Source organism: Stomoxys calcitrans, chromosome 2 (assembly GCF_963082655.1).
Source record: "Stomoxys calcitrans chromosome 2, idStoCalc2.1, whole genome shotgun sequence".
Lineage (NCBI taxonomy): Eukaryota > Metazoa > Arthropoda > Insecta > Diptera > Muscidae > Stomoxys > Stomoxys calcitrans.
In genome coordinates, this window is record NC_081553.1 from 212,407,487 (window position 1) to 212,425,216 (window position 17,730).

General features: G+C 38.2%; 1 protein-coding gene across 2 annotated transcripts in view; it reads left to right on the top strand.

Moving 5' to 3' along the window:
* LOC106089206 (hemicentin-2) overlaps positions 1-17,730 on the top strand; it is a 61,992-nt gene that overhangs the window by 29,245 nt on the left and 15,017 nt on the right. For both annotated transcript variants that reach the window (XR_001221570.2, XM_013255002.2), the window contains exons 2-3: positions 16,743-17,123; positions 17,306-17,563. Coding sequence is in view for 1 of the 2 variants with exons in the window: in XM_013255002.2 (XP_013110456.1) it covers positions 16,743-17,123; positions 17,306-17,563 (639 nt within the window). In the remaining variant the exon portion in view is untranslated. The remainder of the gene's footprint in view (positions 1-16,742; positions 17,124-17,305; positions 17,564-17,730) is intronic.

Sequence of the window (17,730 nt, forward strand, 5' to 3'; positions counted from 1 at the left end):
TACCCACAGATTTCAGTATCCCAGGAATATGTAGGGTAGTTCATAGTCCCGAAAGGTTATCCTCAATTCCCTGGGATATCTCTGTGCCCCGGCTCACAGAATAGGTGAATTTTGAACTACTGTTTTTGTGTTAAGAAATATATTCTCCAGGGATCTAGTGGCTGCCTGGCTGTCTGAGAAGATATTCATGTCAATCGCTATTATGACATTATGTCTTAGCCATTCCATCACTTCCTTTATTGCAAGGATCTCCGCTTGATACACACTGCAGTGGCCGAGTAACCTTTTCGATATGATCAGTTCTGGACTTTACACCCCAAACCCCACCATGGTCCTTTAGTTTGGAATCATCCGTATAGAAGTCTATGGAACCTCTGTTACCAGGAATAACGAAGCTCCAATCGGAATAGAGGTACGGTCTTTTTCATCAAATTGCCAGCAAACCCTGGTAGAGTGTATCATTCATAACTCGCCTTTTGTCCTCAATCTCTCGAAGACTTGGCCTATGGTCGAATGAGTACGAATGACAGAATTTACTGTCATCCGCAGATGAGTAGATCGGATTCGATATGTGACTCAACAGATCGATGATGAAAAGAAGAATAATAGAAGGAGAAAGAACAGAGCCCTGGGGTACACCTGCGATCGATTTATGCTCATTGGCTGAGAACCCATCTAAAACGACTCGCATAGTGCGATCTCTGAGAAAGCTCGAAATATATCGAACGAAGCCATTACCAACGCCAAATGCGATAAGCTTTGATAGTAGACCCTATCAAATGCCTTGGAGATATCCAGAGCTACAACCTTACTCTCACCAAGCTGGAGGATTGAGCGAGTCCAACGTTCCGACAGAAGTGCCATGAGGTTGCCCGTAGAGCGATTTCTGCTGAACCCACACTGTTGGTCGCTAAGAGGGCCATTAGACTCTAAATACCTAACAAGAAAGTCATTGGCCATGCTCTCCATAGTCTTAGAGAGAGCGGAGCATATCGCAATTGGCCAATAATTCGCAGGATTGTTTGCCTCATCCCTCTTGGGTATTGGCTTAACGTTCGCAAGCTTTCAACGCGCCGGGAAGACTCCCGCACGGTAGGCAAGGTTGAAAAGGTTGTGTAATGGACAAGCAAGTGTCGATGAACATCTGCGCAAGACAAGTGTTGATATGCCATCCGGGCCAGGGGATTCCCAAGAACCCTTTTTACTTCCCGAGTTTGGAAAAATATCTGGGTCATGACGCCAGATATATTTTCGATTGAGGGGAGTGGTTGAGTGCTATCCGGCAGGGAGAGTTCCCTGGAACCGGGTCAGTGAACGTTTGATCATCTTTAACAAGAGTTGCAATAGATGAATAACTACCCTTTACCCTTTTCACGAACGACCAAAAGCTCTTACTTTCTCGTGTAGAAGCAAGAACCTTACTACGCAGGCGCTGTTCGTAAAGAAATTTTTCGCGCCTAAGCACATTGGCACACGAAGATTTTGCCCGCTTGAGCAGCAGTTCAGTATTGGCATTTCTGCGCCAGTTCATCTTTCGATTTGACAGCATTTCTGCATGTCTAGTTAAACCAACTTTTATTGGCTCTTCAAAAAGGAATTACGGAGGTTTAAAAGCTTGAACTTTTTTAGATTGTTGGAGGAGTTGTCAAAAACACTTCGAAATTAAGGAAATGGAAGGCAAAGATTATCCCTTTTGTGGTTAATTTGCAGAGGCCAGGTAGAGAGTGCACTGAGTCGTCCTGCGATACGTTGCACAGTGGGATAGAATCGAAAGTGTAAAAACGTGCCAAGTTCGGCCTGGCCGAATCTTGGGAATCCACCAAAATGGATTCTGCTAAAATAAAGTTAGTTGGAGAGCTTAATTTTATACTTCATACCAAACTTCTGTCAAACCATCAAAAATTAAATCTTCTACGAACCGAACAGGGATAATCGAGAGACTGATTTATATGGGAGCTTTACCAAGTTATAGATCGATTCGTAACGTACTTGGCATAGTTTTTGGAAGTCGCAACAGAACATCGCATGCAAAATTTCAGTCAAATCGGGCAAAAACTGCGGCTTTCAGGGGCTCAAGGAGTCAAATCGCGACATCGGTTTATGTGGGAGCTATATCAGATTATGGAATTATTTGGACTGCACTTAGCACACGAAGATTTTGCCCGCTTGAGCAGCAGTTCAGTATTGGCATTTCTGCGCCAGTTCATCTTTCGATTTGACAGCATTTCTGCATGTCTAGTTAAACCAACTTTTATTGGCTCTTCAAAAAGGAATTACGGAGGTTTAAAAGCTTGAACTTTTTTAGATTGTTGGAGGAGTTGTCAAAAACACTTCGAAATTAAGGAAATGGAAGGCAAAGATTATCCCTTTTGTGGTTAATTTGCAGAGGCCAGGTAGAGAGTGCACTGAGTCGTCCTGCGATACGTTGCACAGTGGGATAGAATCGAAAGTGTAAAAACGTGCCAAGTTCGGCCTGGCCGAATCTTGGGAATCCACCAAAATGGATTCTGCTAAAATAAAGTTAGTTGGAGAGCTTAATTTTATACTTCATACCAAACTTCTGTCAAACCATCAAAAATTAAATCTTCTACGAACCGAACAGGGATAATCGAGAGACTGATTTATATGGGAGCTTTACCAAGTTATAGATCGATTCGTAACGTACTTGGCATAGTTTTTGGAAGTCGCAACAGAACATCGCATGCAAAATTTCAGTCAAATCGGGCAAAAACTGCGGCTTTCAGGGGCTCAAGGAGTCAAATCGCGACATCGGTTTATGTGGGAGCTATATCAGATTATGGAATTATTTGGACTGCACTTAGCACAGTTATTGGAAGTCATAACAGAACACCACGTGCAAAGTTTTTGCTAAATCGGATAAATATTGCGGTTTCTAGGGGCTAAAGATTTCACATCGGTAGATCGGTTTATATGGGAGCTATTGGGTTGCCTAAAAAGTAATTGCGGATTTTTCATATAGTCGGCGTTGACAAATTTTTTCACAGCTTGTGACTCTGTAATTGCATTCTTTCTTCTGTCAGTTATCAGCTGTTACTTTTAGCTTGCTTTAGAAAAAAAGTATAAAAAAGGTATATTTGATTAAAGTTCATTCTAAGTTTTATTAAAAATGCATTTACTTTCTTTTAAAAAATCTGCAATTACTTTTTGGGCAACCATATATCAGGTTATAGACTGATTTGGACCGTACTTGACACAGTTGTTGAAAGTCGCATCAGAACATTATGAGGAAAATGTTAGCTAAATGGGACGAAGATTGCGGCTTCCAGGGGCTAAAGATGTCACATCGGGGAGCTATATCAGGTTATGGACCGATTTGGTCCATACTTGGCATTCTTATTAAGAGTCGTATGGGAATCAAAATTTTAGTTAATTCGGAAAAAAAGTGCGGCTACCAGGGGCTCAAGAAGTCAAATACTGAATATTGATATTAAATATTGGTATTTAGTGCAGTCCGATTAAAGTTTAAGCTCAATGATAAGTGACCTCCTTTTTATAGCCGAGTCCGAACGGCATGCCGCAGTGCGACACCTCTTTGGAGAGAAGTTTTTACATGGCATACTACCTCACAAATGTTGCCAGCATTAGGAGGGGAAAACCACCGCTGAAAATTTGTTTTCTGATGGTCTCGCCAGGATTCGAACCCAGGCGTTTGAATCGGACATGCTAACCTCTGCGCTACGGTAATTTAGGTATAGCTGGATAATTTGCATTAGTTTTGTCAAACATAGTTAATACATTTTGCTTGAAATTTAAATCGGTTTGAAAATATCCGCCGACGTCCATAAAAATTAGTTTAGAATTAGATGTAGCTCCCACTTTGTACCTATAGAATGGGATTAGGGTATTATACAGTCAGCACCGCCAAACTTTTGCCTTTCCTTGCTGGTTTTTTTTTAGAATTTTTAAGTATTTTCGAATACTATAAGCAAACAAAGAAATGGGAAAAAATTTTAAAATCTGTCAGCCCAAAGAATTTTTTCGAACTGCCGAGATGGCCATAATGCCGATAGCACCTCTATTCTAAAATTTCAAAATGTTATCCCCATCCGTTCTCAAATGGTATATATTTTACTTTTTTTTTTTTAATTCTATCCCACTGTGCAATGGTTCACATATACCGATTATTGCCCCATATTGCCATGGAGCTCAAAAGAAAGTTGATTGGGAGGGGAGCATGAACTTGATATCCACATTCGGTATGAAGTTTCTATGGGTCCGACTCACCCCCAAAATATCCTCCAAACGAGGCATATTTAACGAACATGGTACTATGGGGCTCAAATGAATCATTTTTGGGAGTAGAGCACGAATTTCATATATTCACATTCTGGGCGAAATGTTAAAGTGGCCATGCAGCTACCAAAAAATTCTCCAATACTTGCCAGTTATGGCCATAGAGGGCTCAAATAGAAGTTAGTAGAGAGTGAAAGAAGGCGCACCTACGAGAGCTGCTATATAAATTTCGACCCTTGTTTTAAAAATGCAAATTTTTATCATCAAAGTATCCTTCACTTTTGCATGTGACGAAACCAATTGTCGAAGCACTTGTTCCATTCCGATTGAGGCACCTCTTAAGCATGGCTTACATAACCATGCTTCAAAAGCTCTTTTTGGCAACCAAAATCATTGACCACGTATTTTTATTTGAATGTGCGAGAATAAAACGAAGTCATTGGCAGCCAAGCCAGTGCTGACTTGACATCTTGAGTCATTGAAACAAAGACTTGAGTTGTGACTTCTAATACCCATGCCAGATGTACTCCCATATAAACTTAATGCCGGATTTGACTTCATGAGCCCTTTGAAGCTTCAATTTCCATCCGATTTGGCTGAAATTTGAGAAAAAAGACTTTTATTGTGACTTCCAACGTCCTTGCGATGTATGATCCGAGGCGGTATTTGAACAGATATAGCCCCAATATAAACAATAGATCGATTCAGACCGTACTTAGCATAGTTGTTGGAAGTCGTAACAGAACACCTCATGCAAAATTTCGGCAAAATCCGATAAAAATTGTGCCCTCTAGCGGCTCAAGAAGTCAAGATCCCAGATCGATTTATATGGCAGCTATATCAAAACGTGGACCGATATAGCCCATTTACAATCCCAACCGACCTACACTAATAGGAAGTATTTGTGAAAAATTTCAAGCGGCTAGCTATACTCCTTCGAAAGTTAGCGTGCATTCGATAGACAGACGGACAGACAGACAGACGGACGGACGGACAGACAGACAGACAGACAGACAGACGGACGGACAGACAGACAGGCAGACGGATGGACGGACGGACAGACAGACAGATGGATGGACGGACGGACAGACGGACAGACGGACAGACAGACAGACGGACAGACAGACAGACAGACGGACGGACGGACAAACGGACGGACATGGCTAGATCGACTTAAAATGTCATGAGGATCATAAATACTTTATGGGGTCTTAGACGAATATTTCGAGGTATTACAAACGGAATGACTAGATTAGTATACCCCTATCCTATGGTGGTGGGTATAAAAATGTGATATTTTAAAAAATCAATTACATATGTTTTTCATATCTCCGAGGAACAGCGTATATTAATTAGCGAATTCCCCAAAGGCAAAAAATCGAAAAAATATATAAAGCAGAGAATATTTGATATGTTGTCAAATTTTAATTAAATTTTTTTCCATTACTACGTTTGCAACACTATGGCATTGCCATGATGAACCCAAAAAAGCACACCAACAACTTTCCTTTATGGATGGTGTCAAATATGAAATGAACATAAACTCAATGCCAGCAGTACTGGATTTGTATGCAACTGTCACAAAAACATTACCACTGACACCAAAAAGGACAACGAGTCAACGATGACTGCAAATGCAGAATATTTCCCATAATGACAGACTGATTGACATACCAAATAAATCACTTTGTGTATAAAGAATGTTGGCCCTACCGCCCACATTACTTTGTAAGACAATCGTCCTTGCCCACCCATCCACTCTCTCTCTACACCCCAGCAAAGGTCATAATAACTGAGGTAGTTAAGCCAGCAAAAAAGGATATCCTCAGTGAGGCCTTTGATTTATGGTTGCAGATTGCTTTTTATTTTTTCTACAATACTTCAATGTTGGTCTTTCAAAAAGGCAATTTTTTAAGTTTTGCGATTTAAGTTTCATGGCTAAGGCAGCAAAACACAAAAAAAAAAAATCACTTGTGAGCTGAATATAAATTTCACATTAAATCCTCCAACCAAAGGTGTGACAAGGAATTCGAAAATGTTAAACTCATATGGGCGATAAAAGGATATTTTTCTGCCATGCCTTGCCTTCTTTGCTGGCTTATGTTAAGGCAAAAGTTTTTAGCAGCAAGTAGCTATTGAGAATATATTGTATCATAAAATATCCATTTTAATGCATGTAGGATTTCCTTCTTACTCTGACGAAAAATACGGTTCCACTTGCAACTTGTGTCCAATTCAATTATTTTCTTGCAACTTTTTCAAGTTGCTAGTACTGCTTGGGGTAGTTTCATTTCCTTGCTGAGTTTCTTTGGCGTATAGTTTGCTTGGTGAAAATATGAAATATGAACCTTGGAGTATTGGCCTCATAATACAACTCAATATTTATGGCTAACATTCAGGTTTATGTCTATGAGTTATTGCTGCACAACTATATGGCGAAAAGGGGGCCGAAGAGTCACAAAAAGTATTTCATTTAATATTAAATGACTAAAAGTTTGTCAAGCAGCTCAGATACGCACAATGAAGGAGCCAAAGTATGGCATAGTTTAAAAATGATATCAGTATACTGGTAATTTTCGATTTAAGTTTCCCTTAGAAAAATGAGAAACTGATCCCTTTTCGTTTCCAGTATTTTTGTTGTGTATTCAAATATGTAGAAAAAGATATGTTAGGTGAAGTTATTTTGTGTGTCTATCCTACTTTTCGTACTTGTTTTGCAATTGCTTTGGGTTCCAGGGATAATGCAATGTCAAAATAAGCTGTATTTTATCAAACTTATCTAAACTTACTCACTGAAATTGAAGAACTTTGCCTGGGGTAAAGGGTTACCATGGGGGCATGAAAAAGACGTTTAGTAGAATGGTGGTAGAAAAATCAATTATTTGTCGGAATATTTATGATCTTGGTGAAAATAATATCTATATTATAATATAATAATGTTATAATCACCACAATTGAAAGATTCGACTATTGTTACTCTTGCTCACTATTGGCATCCAAATATGTTGACCATCAGTGCGTATGAGCGACACTGCTTTGAGTCCATATTGTTCATACGAACTAGGGTACACCCTTCATATATGTTGTTATACCCACCACCGAAGTATGGGGGTATATTCATTTTGTCATTCCGTTTGCAACACATCGAAATATCCATTTCCGACCCAATAAAGTATATATATTCTTGATCAGCGTAAAAATCTAAGACGATAAAGACATGCCCGTCCGCCTGTCTGTTGAAATCACGCTACAGTCTTTAAAAATAGAGATATTGAGCTGAAATTTTGCACAGATTCTTTTTTGGTGCATAAGCAGGCTAAGTTCGAAGATGGACTATATCGGCCTATATCTTGATATAGCCCCCATATAGACCGATCCGCCGGTTTTTGGGTCTTTGGCCAATAAAAGCCACATTTATTATCCGATTTTGCTGAAATTTGGGACAGTAATTTTTGTTAGGCTCTCCGATATCCTTCGTCAATTTGGCCAAGATCGGTGCAGATTTGCATATAGCTGCCATATAGACCGATCCTCAGATTTAGGGTCTTAGGCCCATAAAAGCCACATTTATTGTCCGATTTTGCTGAAATTTGAGACAGTCAGTTTTGTTAGGTCCTTCGACTTCCTTCGTCAGTTTGGCTCAGATCGGTGCAGATTTGCATATAGCTGCCATATAGACCGATCCTCAGATTTAGGGTCTTAGACCCATAAAAGCCACATTTATCATCCGATTTTGCTGAAATTTGAGATGGTCAGTTTTGTTAGGTCCTTCGATATCCTTCGTCAATTTGGCCCACATCGGTCCAGATTTGGATGTGGCTGCCATATAGACCGATCCGCCGATTTAGGGTCTTTGGCCAATAAAAGCCACATTTATTATGCGATTTTGCTGAAATTGGGAATAGTGAGTTGTGTTAGGCCCTTCGACATCGTTTGTTAATTTGGCCCAGATCGGTCCAGATTTGGTTATAGCTGCCATATAAAAGATCTTTCGATTTAAGGTTTTGATCCCATAAAAGCCACATTTATTATCCGATTTTGCTGAAATTTGGGACAGTGAGTTGTGTTTGGCCCTTCCACATCCTTTGTAAGTCTGGCCCACATAGGTCTAGATTTGAATATAGCTGCCATATAGAAAGATCTCTCTCTCTCTCTCATTTATTATCCGATTTTGTTGAAGTTTGGGACAGCGAGTTGTCTTAGGACCTTCAACATCTTTCTATAATTTGACCTTGATGGGTTCTGATTTGGATATAGCTGCCATATAGACCGATCCTCCGATTTAGGGTCTTAGGCCCATAAAAGTCACATTTGTTATCCGATTTTGCTGAAATTTGAGACAGTGAGTTGTGTAATGCCCTTCGATATCCTTCGTCAATTTGGCCAACATCGGTCCAGATATGGATATATCCAGAAAGGAAGGATTAGGTTCGCATATTTTATTTAAAGATGCCTTGAGTTCGGTACTGACGTGTCCCCTTCGATCTGCAATGAGCACACTGGGTACCTAACACTGATAACGAGAGAGCAGATATGCTTGTGAGGTTAGGAGCGAATCTTACAATATTGTCGGTAAGAGATGTGCATCCATCTCGTTCGAGAATCTTCTTTATGCTTGTGGTGCAATAAAAGAAAATATGCTGGAATCGCTGAAATGACGCGGTAGGATGTGAGCATATTTGTTTGCACTTTCTTGAAATTAGCTACACACTCACATATACCTAAATCGGTTTAGATTTAGATATTGTTTCCATAGTTATACCCTACACCACTACTGTGGTACAGGGTACTATAACTTAGTGGATTCGTTTGTAACACCCAGAAGGAAGAGAGATAGACCCATTGATAAGTAGACCGATCGACTCAGAATCACTTTCTGATTCGATTTAGCTATGTCCGTCTGTCCATGTGAATTTTCATCCGATCATCTTCAAATTTAATATGGGCATGTTTTTCGGTCCTAAGACGAAGCCTTTTGAAAATTGGAAAAAAATCGGTTCAGATTTATATATAGCTCCCATATATATGTTCGTCCGATTTGCAGTAATACTGCAATAAAATGGTCATTTGTTAACCGGTTTACCCAAAATTTGGCAGTAAGGATTTTCTTATGACTTCCGACATTATAGATGAATTTCATAGAAATCGGTTGAGATTTGGATATAGCTTCCATGTATATGTTCGTCCGATTTGCAATAATAATGCAAAAAAATGTTCATTTGCTAAGCGATTCTCTCGAAATTTGGCAGGAAGAATTTTTCTAATGACTCTCGATATTACTCGCAATTTTCAAGGAAATCGGTTCAGATTTTGATATAGCCCCCAAATATATAAATAGTCTCTGACTTAGATATAGCATCGTCCGATAGCACCACCCGCTTTTTGCTTTCCCCTACTTTTTCTTCTGTTTTACCTAAAATTTTTAAACTGCATATCTTTTGGTATGCACGCTCAAATAACCCTATTCTCAAAAAGTCATAGTGCACTTGTTTTGCCCCCAAGAAAGATTCCCCTTTGGACATGTGTCCATACAAGTTTCGAAAAAGTTTCACTGTTTGCATTATAAGATGGCAACTTTGTAGCTTTACTTGGCTTGATGCTATGATTTTTTTGTTAAGTTTTGTTTGAGTTCTTTGACAAAGAAATGATACCAAACAAATTTTAAGTTTTCTAATTTGGCCTTATGACACACATGGAGTTGCTTTTATTCCCAAAAAAAAAGTAGATTCACATGAAGTTTTTCTAGGAAAATAAGCAAAAAACAAAAACAAAGAGATTTGTGCTTATTGTTGATTACTTTGAGCGACAGATTGATTTCACAAAGTGTTTGCTTTGCAGCTTTTTTTCTTTCTGTAAACTTAGGGGAGGCAAAAAAAGTTAACTATTGAGCCATGGCTGAAGGCACTCAGTTTGAGTGCAATCAATTTCGCTAAATAACCATAAAAAACGGCGATGATCATCATCTAGACCGCAAGCCTTCAAACAATCAAGAGCATAGTGTGGTGTTCAAGTGACCTGGTCACTGAACAAAAAAAAAAAAAAAAGATTCTCACTTACCCCTCCAAAATTTCAATTGGCATTTTTTGCCCTAGTACAGTGGGAAAGAAAGAAACCATTTCAGCTTTTAGTCTCCCATATGTAGGGGGTGATGAAGTTTTCCATGAGCAACAATTACAGTGTTTCCCACTACCTCCCCTTTCTGGAGGGGAAAAGCAAAAAACTTGAATTTATTTTTGCCTCACCACTATTTTCCAAGCCAGAAGCCATCAAACATTTCCCAACTAATTTATGAAAGGGATAAATGAAAAAGTTTTTCATTTTATGTCTTATTTTCCCCCTACTCAAAAAAAAACCTGAGCCCTACTTCCCCCCCTCCTTTAAACCAATCTAACCACAAACTCAACTGCCGTTAACAATACCAACATTGCCACCAGCTTCAACTCAAATCTTTCACAAAACCAAAAAAATGAAAAAAAGGAGAAAAAAAAAATTGAAAAATTCCTTGACCATTAGGGTTGATGTTGCTTCCTTTTTGTGTCATAACTTCCTGATAGATTTTTCGTGCTGCCAAGAGATTTCTTTTAAGGCCCATAGATAGCTCCTCTACAAGTACGTGGGTTATCCTTGGGTTTTGGGAAGGGATAACATTTTTGTAAAACACATTTTCAGCCACTTCAGTGACCACTAATGATTTGTGAAATTTTTCTTGGTTTTTTTGTTTTGTAGGTAGGCATTTTTTTCGCAGCGTTGAAGGCCTTACTGTTTTTTCTTCCTTTTGGGTTGGGGGGAAACTTGAGGAATTGTATATCGTAGGGCCATTGTTTTTGAGTTAGAATTTGATAGACATTTTATGGCGTTTAAGGCCAAGTGTTGCTTTATGTCTCAGTTTAGTAAAGCTAAGGAAGTCACGAACTTTACAAAAATGTAGAATATCGAAACTCAAGTAAAAATGGACGACATGTATGGGAGTTTTGAAAGTTGGTTATGTGAGGTAACTCTTGAAGAGAGAGGAATTTTCTTCTTTTGACAAATTTTTGTAATTATTCGAGTTAATATGGCTTACATTTTAGGACTTCTTAACAATTTCTTTGGTCATCTTTCTGATAACATGGCAACGACGCAGGCCCCCTATTATTGAACTTAAACTTGAATCAGACAGCACTCATTGATATGTGAGAAGTTTGCCCCTGTTCCTTAATGACCGATTTTGGTCATATTTGTTCAAGTAATAGTTCCAAATTTTAATGAAATCGGGTAATAAATGCACCTTTTATGGGCTTCAGACCATTAATCGGCAAATCCGCCTACATTGCAGCTGTATCGAGATATGGTCCAATGTAGGCCATCTTCGGTTCCCACAACAGAAGGCCCAGTATAACTCCCTGTTCCAAATATCAGTGAAATCAGATACTAAATGCGGCATTTATGGGCTTGAGACCCCTAATTGACCATATTCGGGTCGGATGTCTGAAGTCTTTAAGCAGCTCAATGTTTCAAATTTCATCTTTCGCCTTTTATTGTCTTTAGACCCTTAAAGCGGAAGATAGGCTAAATGTCAGCTATATCTAAATATTGCCCGATCTGCTTTCTGGAAGCTCTGACGTGGCCGGTAGGTCATTTAACCCGGATGGTATCGACATCTCCCTTATACAACATAGTGCCGAGTCACTGCCCGTGGTTTAGGACATGATGACGAAGTTGAAGACAGTCTTACAGCCTTACAAGTCAACTGGACCAGATGGCGTATTGCCTGCTATGCCTCAAAAGAGTACTACCGATTGTCAAAAGACTCATTGATATGATTTTTAGGAGCTTTTTTTCTGGGCTATGAACCGACTGGGTGGTGGGATGTTGGGGTGGTTTTTCTCCCAAAAGTGGGAAATACTGAGCCATTCTCTACCCAAGTACCATAGGCCAATAAGCCTCTTATCATTAATTTTTAAGACTTTGGAGAAGCTAATTGACATATGTTTTTTCCGTTCCGTTTTTACTATTCCTTTGTTTCTCGTAGTATTTCTCAGTTTTCCGGGAGCGGGTTATTGGCCCAGCGCCCCAACCGCATGGGTTTTGTGGGATTGCACACGTATTCCTCGTTGTGGCGAGCTGCTTGCTCCAAGATCCGACACTCGCCGCCAGCCGCCCCTAACCTGGGTACGGACGCTGATGTTGGCCATTGGTTATTTGAAGGCGGAGCTCAAAGCTCCAGCCTGTGTGGTGCTCATAGTCATCCCGTATCGGCCAGTTTTATTTTCTCTATTGTGGCTTTTTGGTGATCAATGGGATTCTGAGATCTTTGGACAGGGAGAGAGTGAAGATCGTTGCCAGCGCTGACTACGCACAGTGTTGCCCCAGTGGACAAAAATGCAAAAATCGAAATGAAAATTGTTATACAATTTTTTACTAATCTTTAAAAAAAAACCCCTTCAAAAAGGCAATTTAAAAACAAGTAAAAGCGCGCTAATTTCGGCCGAATCCTATATACCCTCCACTATGGATCGCATGTTTCAAGTTCTTTGAATGATTTTTTCAAATACATGCGAGCTATGTCAAGTTATCGGCCAATATGGACCGTACTTGCCAATGTGCGACCTATATACAATTCTGAACCAATTTTGATGGACCTCAAACTGTAAAAACTCAGGTTGACAAATGACAACATTATGGCAACTTACCCAAAATCTGACGAACATATATATGGGAGCTATATCTACTTCTGAACCGATTTCGAGAAGAACTTCTCACATAATGTAGTAGTCGCCGAGGAAAGCGATGTGTAAAGTTTTGGCAAGATTGGTCAAACAATGCACTTGCAGTGGCTCTTGGAGTGAAAATCTGGCCATATACATATATGACAGATATATCTAAATGTGGGCCGATTTCTATAAAATTCACCAGTTATATTGAGAGTCATAAGAAAATCCTTCCTGCAAAATTTCGACAGAATCGCTTAACAAATGAGCATTTTTTTGCAATCTTTCTCAAAATCGGACGAACATATATATGAGAGCTATACCTAAATCTGATCCGATTTCGAGGAAACTCCTCGGACACTGTGGGAGTCGTTGAGGAAAGCGTTTTGCAAAATTTTGGCAAGATTGGTCAATAAATGCGCTTGCTGTGACTCTAGATGTTAAAATCGGGCGATATATGTATATGAGAGCTATATCTGAATCTGGGCCGATTTCTATAAAATTCTCCAGTTATATTGAGAGTCATAAGAAAATACTTCCTGCAAAATTTGGGTGTTATAAACTAATTCACTAAGCTATAATACCCTGTACCACAGTAGTGGCATAGGGTATAAAAATCCTTAAGCTCTGACTAATTTCCTTTATGCTCCCAAGTTCATAGTTTTTTTAAGGGTCTTAGCATTTGGCCATTAAATTTCTATTTTGGTTTTCTAAAGAAAAAGGGACTACAAACATGCTGTATGGGCTACTGCACCTAAACCGCAAAACAATCTCTCCCTCACTCATTCTACTGCCCCGGCAGCAAACAAAAAAGTTAATTCAAAAACAAGTGTAATCTGATGAAACTTAAAACAACTATTGTCACCTTTTTGTTATAAATAATTTCACAAAAGGCTTTCCAAATCCCATGTATTATGCTCCCCGCACATAAGCCCCTTTAATATTTTTAATCACTTAATAAGACTGTGGCTCTCACACCAAACTCAACCCCCAAACACTTCCGTGATGGAAAATATTGTAAAAAAAATGTTTTTTTGCGGTTAAGCCCTTTACGCCTTGAATGTTTTTGTAAGAGTAGCCCTGATGAGATTTTTGGGCTCTCCCTTCGAGTTTCAAATATGCCGGTGTGACTATGAAAACAACAACAACAACACCAGCAACAACAAAATAACGCCATCAAATTGCTGTGGTCGCTGGGAAAAACATCAGCGAGCAGGAAGCGGAAACGAAACACATTCTTTCCGTAACCACCGTAATATGGTGGCTGAGGTGTTTTTTGTTGCCACCGCAAATATTCGATGTTAAGCGCAAAGTTGGTTGGCTATGGTTAGCGATTTAGGGTTAGTATTTTTTTTTTTGTTTTTCGCTTCATTCTCCCTCTCTGGCTCGTTACGTGGTCAACGGAAATAAATTTTTGCACAAGGAAATTGAGTTTTGGCATGACTTTTCGAGGTTGCGTTGCCAGAGCAGTGCAGTACCAGCTCCAACAGCAGCAGTTGTCGGCAGCCATAGCAGATAGAACCCCAATAATGGTGGGGGTGAGAAAAAGGGTTAAATGCGATGTGCGTTGTTTTTTGTTTGCTGCTAGCAACTTTAGTTTCCAAAGAGAAATTAAAGTTAAATGTAGCTGAATTAGGTGAGGGTTCATTGGATAGAGAAAATGGTTTTCAAAATAAGTCATAAAGTTGAATTGAGAATTTATTAAATAGTGCATGCAAGCAAAGATATGGACAATTTTTCATTTAAATAAAAATTGCATACAAAGTTAGAATTAAGGAATTTCAGTACAATTTTCTCAAAAGACAAAATTTTTGCACAATTTTAGTGAAATTTTCTCTAAAGACAAAATTTCAGTGAAATTTTCTCTAAAGGCAAAATTTCAGTGAAATTTTCTCTAGAGACAAAATTTCAGTGAAATTTTCTCTAAGGACAAAATTTCAGTCAATTTTTTAGTAAAGATAAAATTTCACGCGAAATTTTCCATAAGACAAAATTTCAGTGAAATTTTCTCTAAAGACAAAATTTCAGTGAAATTTTCTCTAAAGACATAATTTCAGTGAAATTTTCTCTAAAGACAAAATTTCAGTGAAATTTTCTCTAAAGACAAAATTTCAGTGAAATTTTCTCTAAAGACAAAATTTCAGTGAAATTTTCTCTAAAGACAAAATTTCAGTGAAATTTTCTCTAAAGACAAAATTTCAGTGAAATTTTCTCTAAAGACAAAATTTCAGTGAAATTTTCTCTAAAGACAAAATTTCAGTGAAATTTTCTCTAAAGACAAAATTTCAGTGAAATTTTCTCTAAAGACAAAATTTTAGTGAAATTTTCTCTAAAGACAAAATTTTAGTGAAATTTTCTCTAAAGACAAAATTTCAGTGAAATTTTCTCTAAAGACAAAATTTCAGTGAAATTTTCTCTAAAGACAAAATTTCAGTGAAATTTTCTCTAAAGACAAAATTTCAGTGAAATTTTCTCTAAAGACAAAATTTCAGTGAAATTTTCTCTAAAGACAAAATTTCAGTGAAATTTTCTCTAAAGACAAAATTTCAGTGAAATTTTCTCTAAAGACAAAATTTCAGTGAAATTTTCTCTAAAGACAAAATTTCAGTGAAATTTTCTCTAAAGACAAAATTTCAGTGAAATTTTCTCTAAAGACAAAATTTCAGTGAAATTTTCTCTAAAGACAAAATTTCAGTGAAATTTTCTCTAAAGACAAAATTTCAGTGAAATTTTCTCTAAAGACAAAATTTCAGTGAAATTTTCTCTAACGACAAATTTCACGTGAAAGACAAAATTTCAGTGAAATGTTCTCTAAAGACAAAATTTCAGTGAAATGTTCTCTAAAGACCAAATTTCAGTGAAATTTTCTCTAAAGACAAAATTTCAGTGAAATTTTCTCTAAAGGCAAAATTTCAGTGAAATTTTCTCTAACGACAAAATTTCACGTGAAAGACAAAATTTCAGTGAAATTTTCTCTAAAGACAAAATTTCAGTGAAATGTTCTCTAAAGACCAAATTTCAGTGAAATTTTCTCTAAAGACAAAATTTCAGTAAAACGTTCTCTAAAGAGAAAATTTCAGTGAAATTTTCTCTAAGACAAAATTTCAGTGAAATTTTATCGAAAGACAAAATTTCAGTGAACTTTTCTCTAAAGACAAAATTTCAGTGAAATTTTCTCTAAAGACAAAATTTCAGTGAAATTTTCTTTAAAGACAAAATTTCAGTGAAATTTTCTCTAAAGACAAAATTTCAGTGAAATTTTCTCTAAAGACAAAATTTCAGTGAAATTTTCTCTAAAGACAAAATTTCAGTGAAATTGTCTCTAAAGATAAAATTTCAGTGAAATTGTCTCTAAAGACAAAATTTTCTCTAAAGACAAAATTTCAATGAAATTTTCTCTAGAGACAAAATTTCAGTGAACTCTTCTCTAAAGACGAAATTTCAGTGAAATTTTCTCTAAAGACAAGATTTCAGTGTAATTTCCTTTTCCTGGATAACCACCGCTCAAAATTTTTTTCTGATTTTTTCCGCCAGGATTTGAACCCAGGCGTTCATCCTCATAGGTACATATGTTACTGTGGCCTTTAGTAAATTTTCCTCTGAAGACAAAATTTCTTTGAAAATTCCTCCAAAGGACAAAATTTCCTTGAAAATTCCTCCAAAGGACCAAAATTGTACACACTTTTTTTCAAAGACAAAATTTCGGTGACCCTCGCCATCTGCTGATTTATTAACATAATCCTCCTCTAGCTACAATTCCTATCTAATTTGCTTTTTTTGATTTCACTATCGTTCCAGCCATAAAACTGTTAACCAACGAAACCATCCACGACATCAACAACATGATATTGGAAAGCTATGATCAATTAGAGCCAGAATTTGAGAACACTACAAATCGCGATGTAATTGGAGCGGTGGGCACAACAGCGCGCTTGCACTGTCGAGTGCGAAACCTGGGCGACCGGGCGGTCTCGTGGATAAGAAAGCGCGACTTGCACATACTGACGATAGGCATAATGACCTACACAAATGATCAGAGGTTTCTGGCGCGACACATTGACAACTCCGATGAGTGGGTGTTGAAAATAGTCTCAGTACAGCCACGAGATGCGGGCATCTATGAGTGTCAGGTGTCGACGGAGCCAAAAATTAGTCAAGCATATAAATTAACCGTTGTCAGTAAGTAGTCATTCTCCATATCCCCCCTCCACCCCATACATATTATCTCCCATTCCCTTTAACCATTTTCCACCCCCAAACAATCAACTGCCAACATATAATGGAGGAAATTATAACGTTTGTCTGCTCTATTGTCTCTTTACTTTTATTGCCTTTTGTTCGATTTGTTCCAATCTTTACAGCATCGCGAGCACAAATACTCTCGAACCGTGAACTGTTCGTGCAGAGTGGCAGTGACATTAATTTAACCTGCATCGCACCACAGGCGCCCGGCCCCTACACTCACATGCTGTGGTACAAAGACAGCGAACTAATCAACGACTCAACAAGGGGCGGCATACGGGTTGTGTCAGAGCAGCAAATGAAAACGAGCAATTTGGTGATTTCACGCGTAACTCACACAGACTCCGGCAACTACACGTGTGCGGCCGACAATTCAAGTGAGTGTTTGTGTGTGTGTGTGTATGTGTGTGTGTGCGATATGGTGTGTCGAAGCTTATAAACAAACAAAAAAGAAAATAAACCAGGCACGACAACCAAGACCACAGCAAAGCATAAACAACAACAAAAACAAATGCTGCTGTCCTTCGAAGGACTACCGCATTGT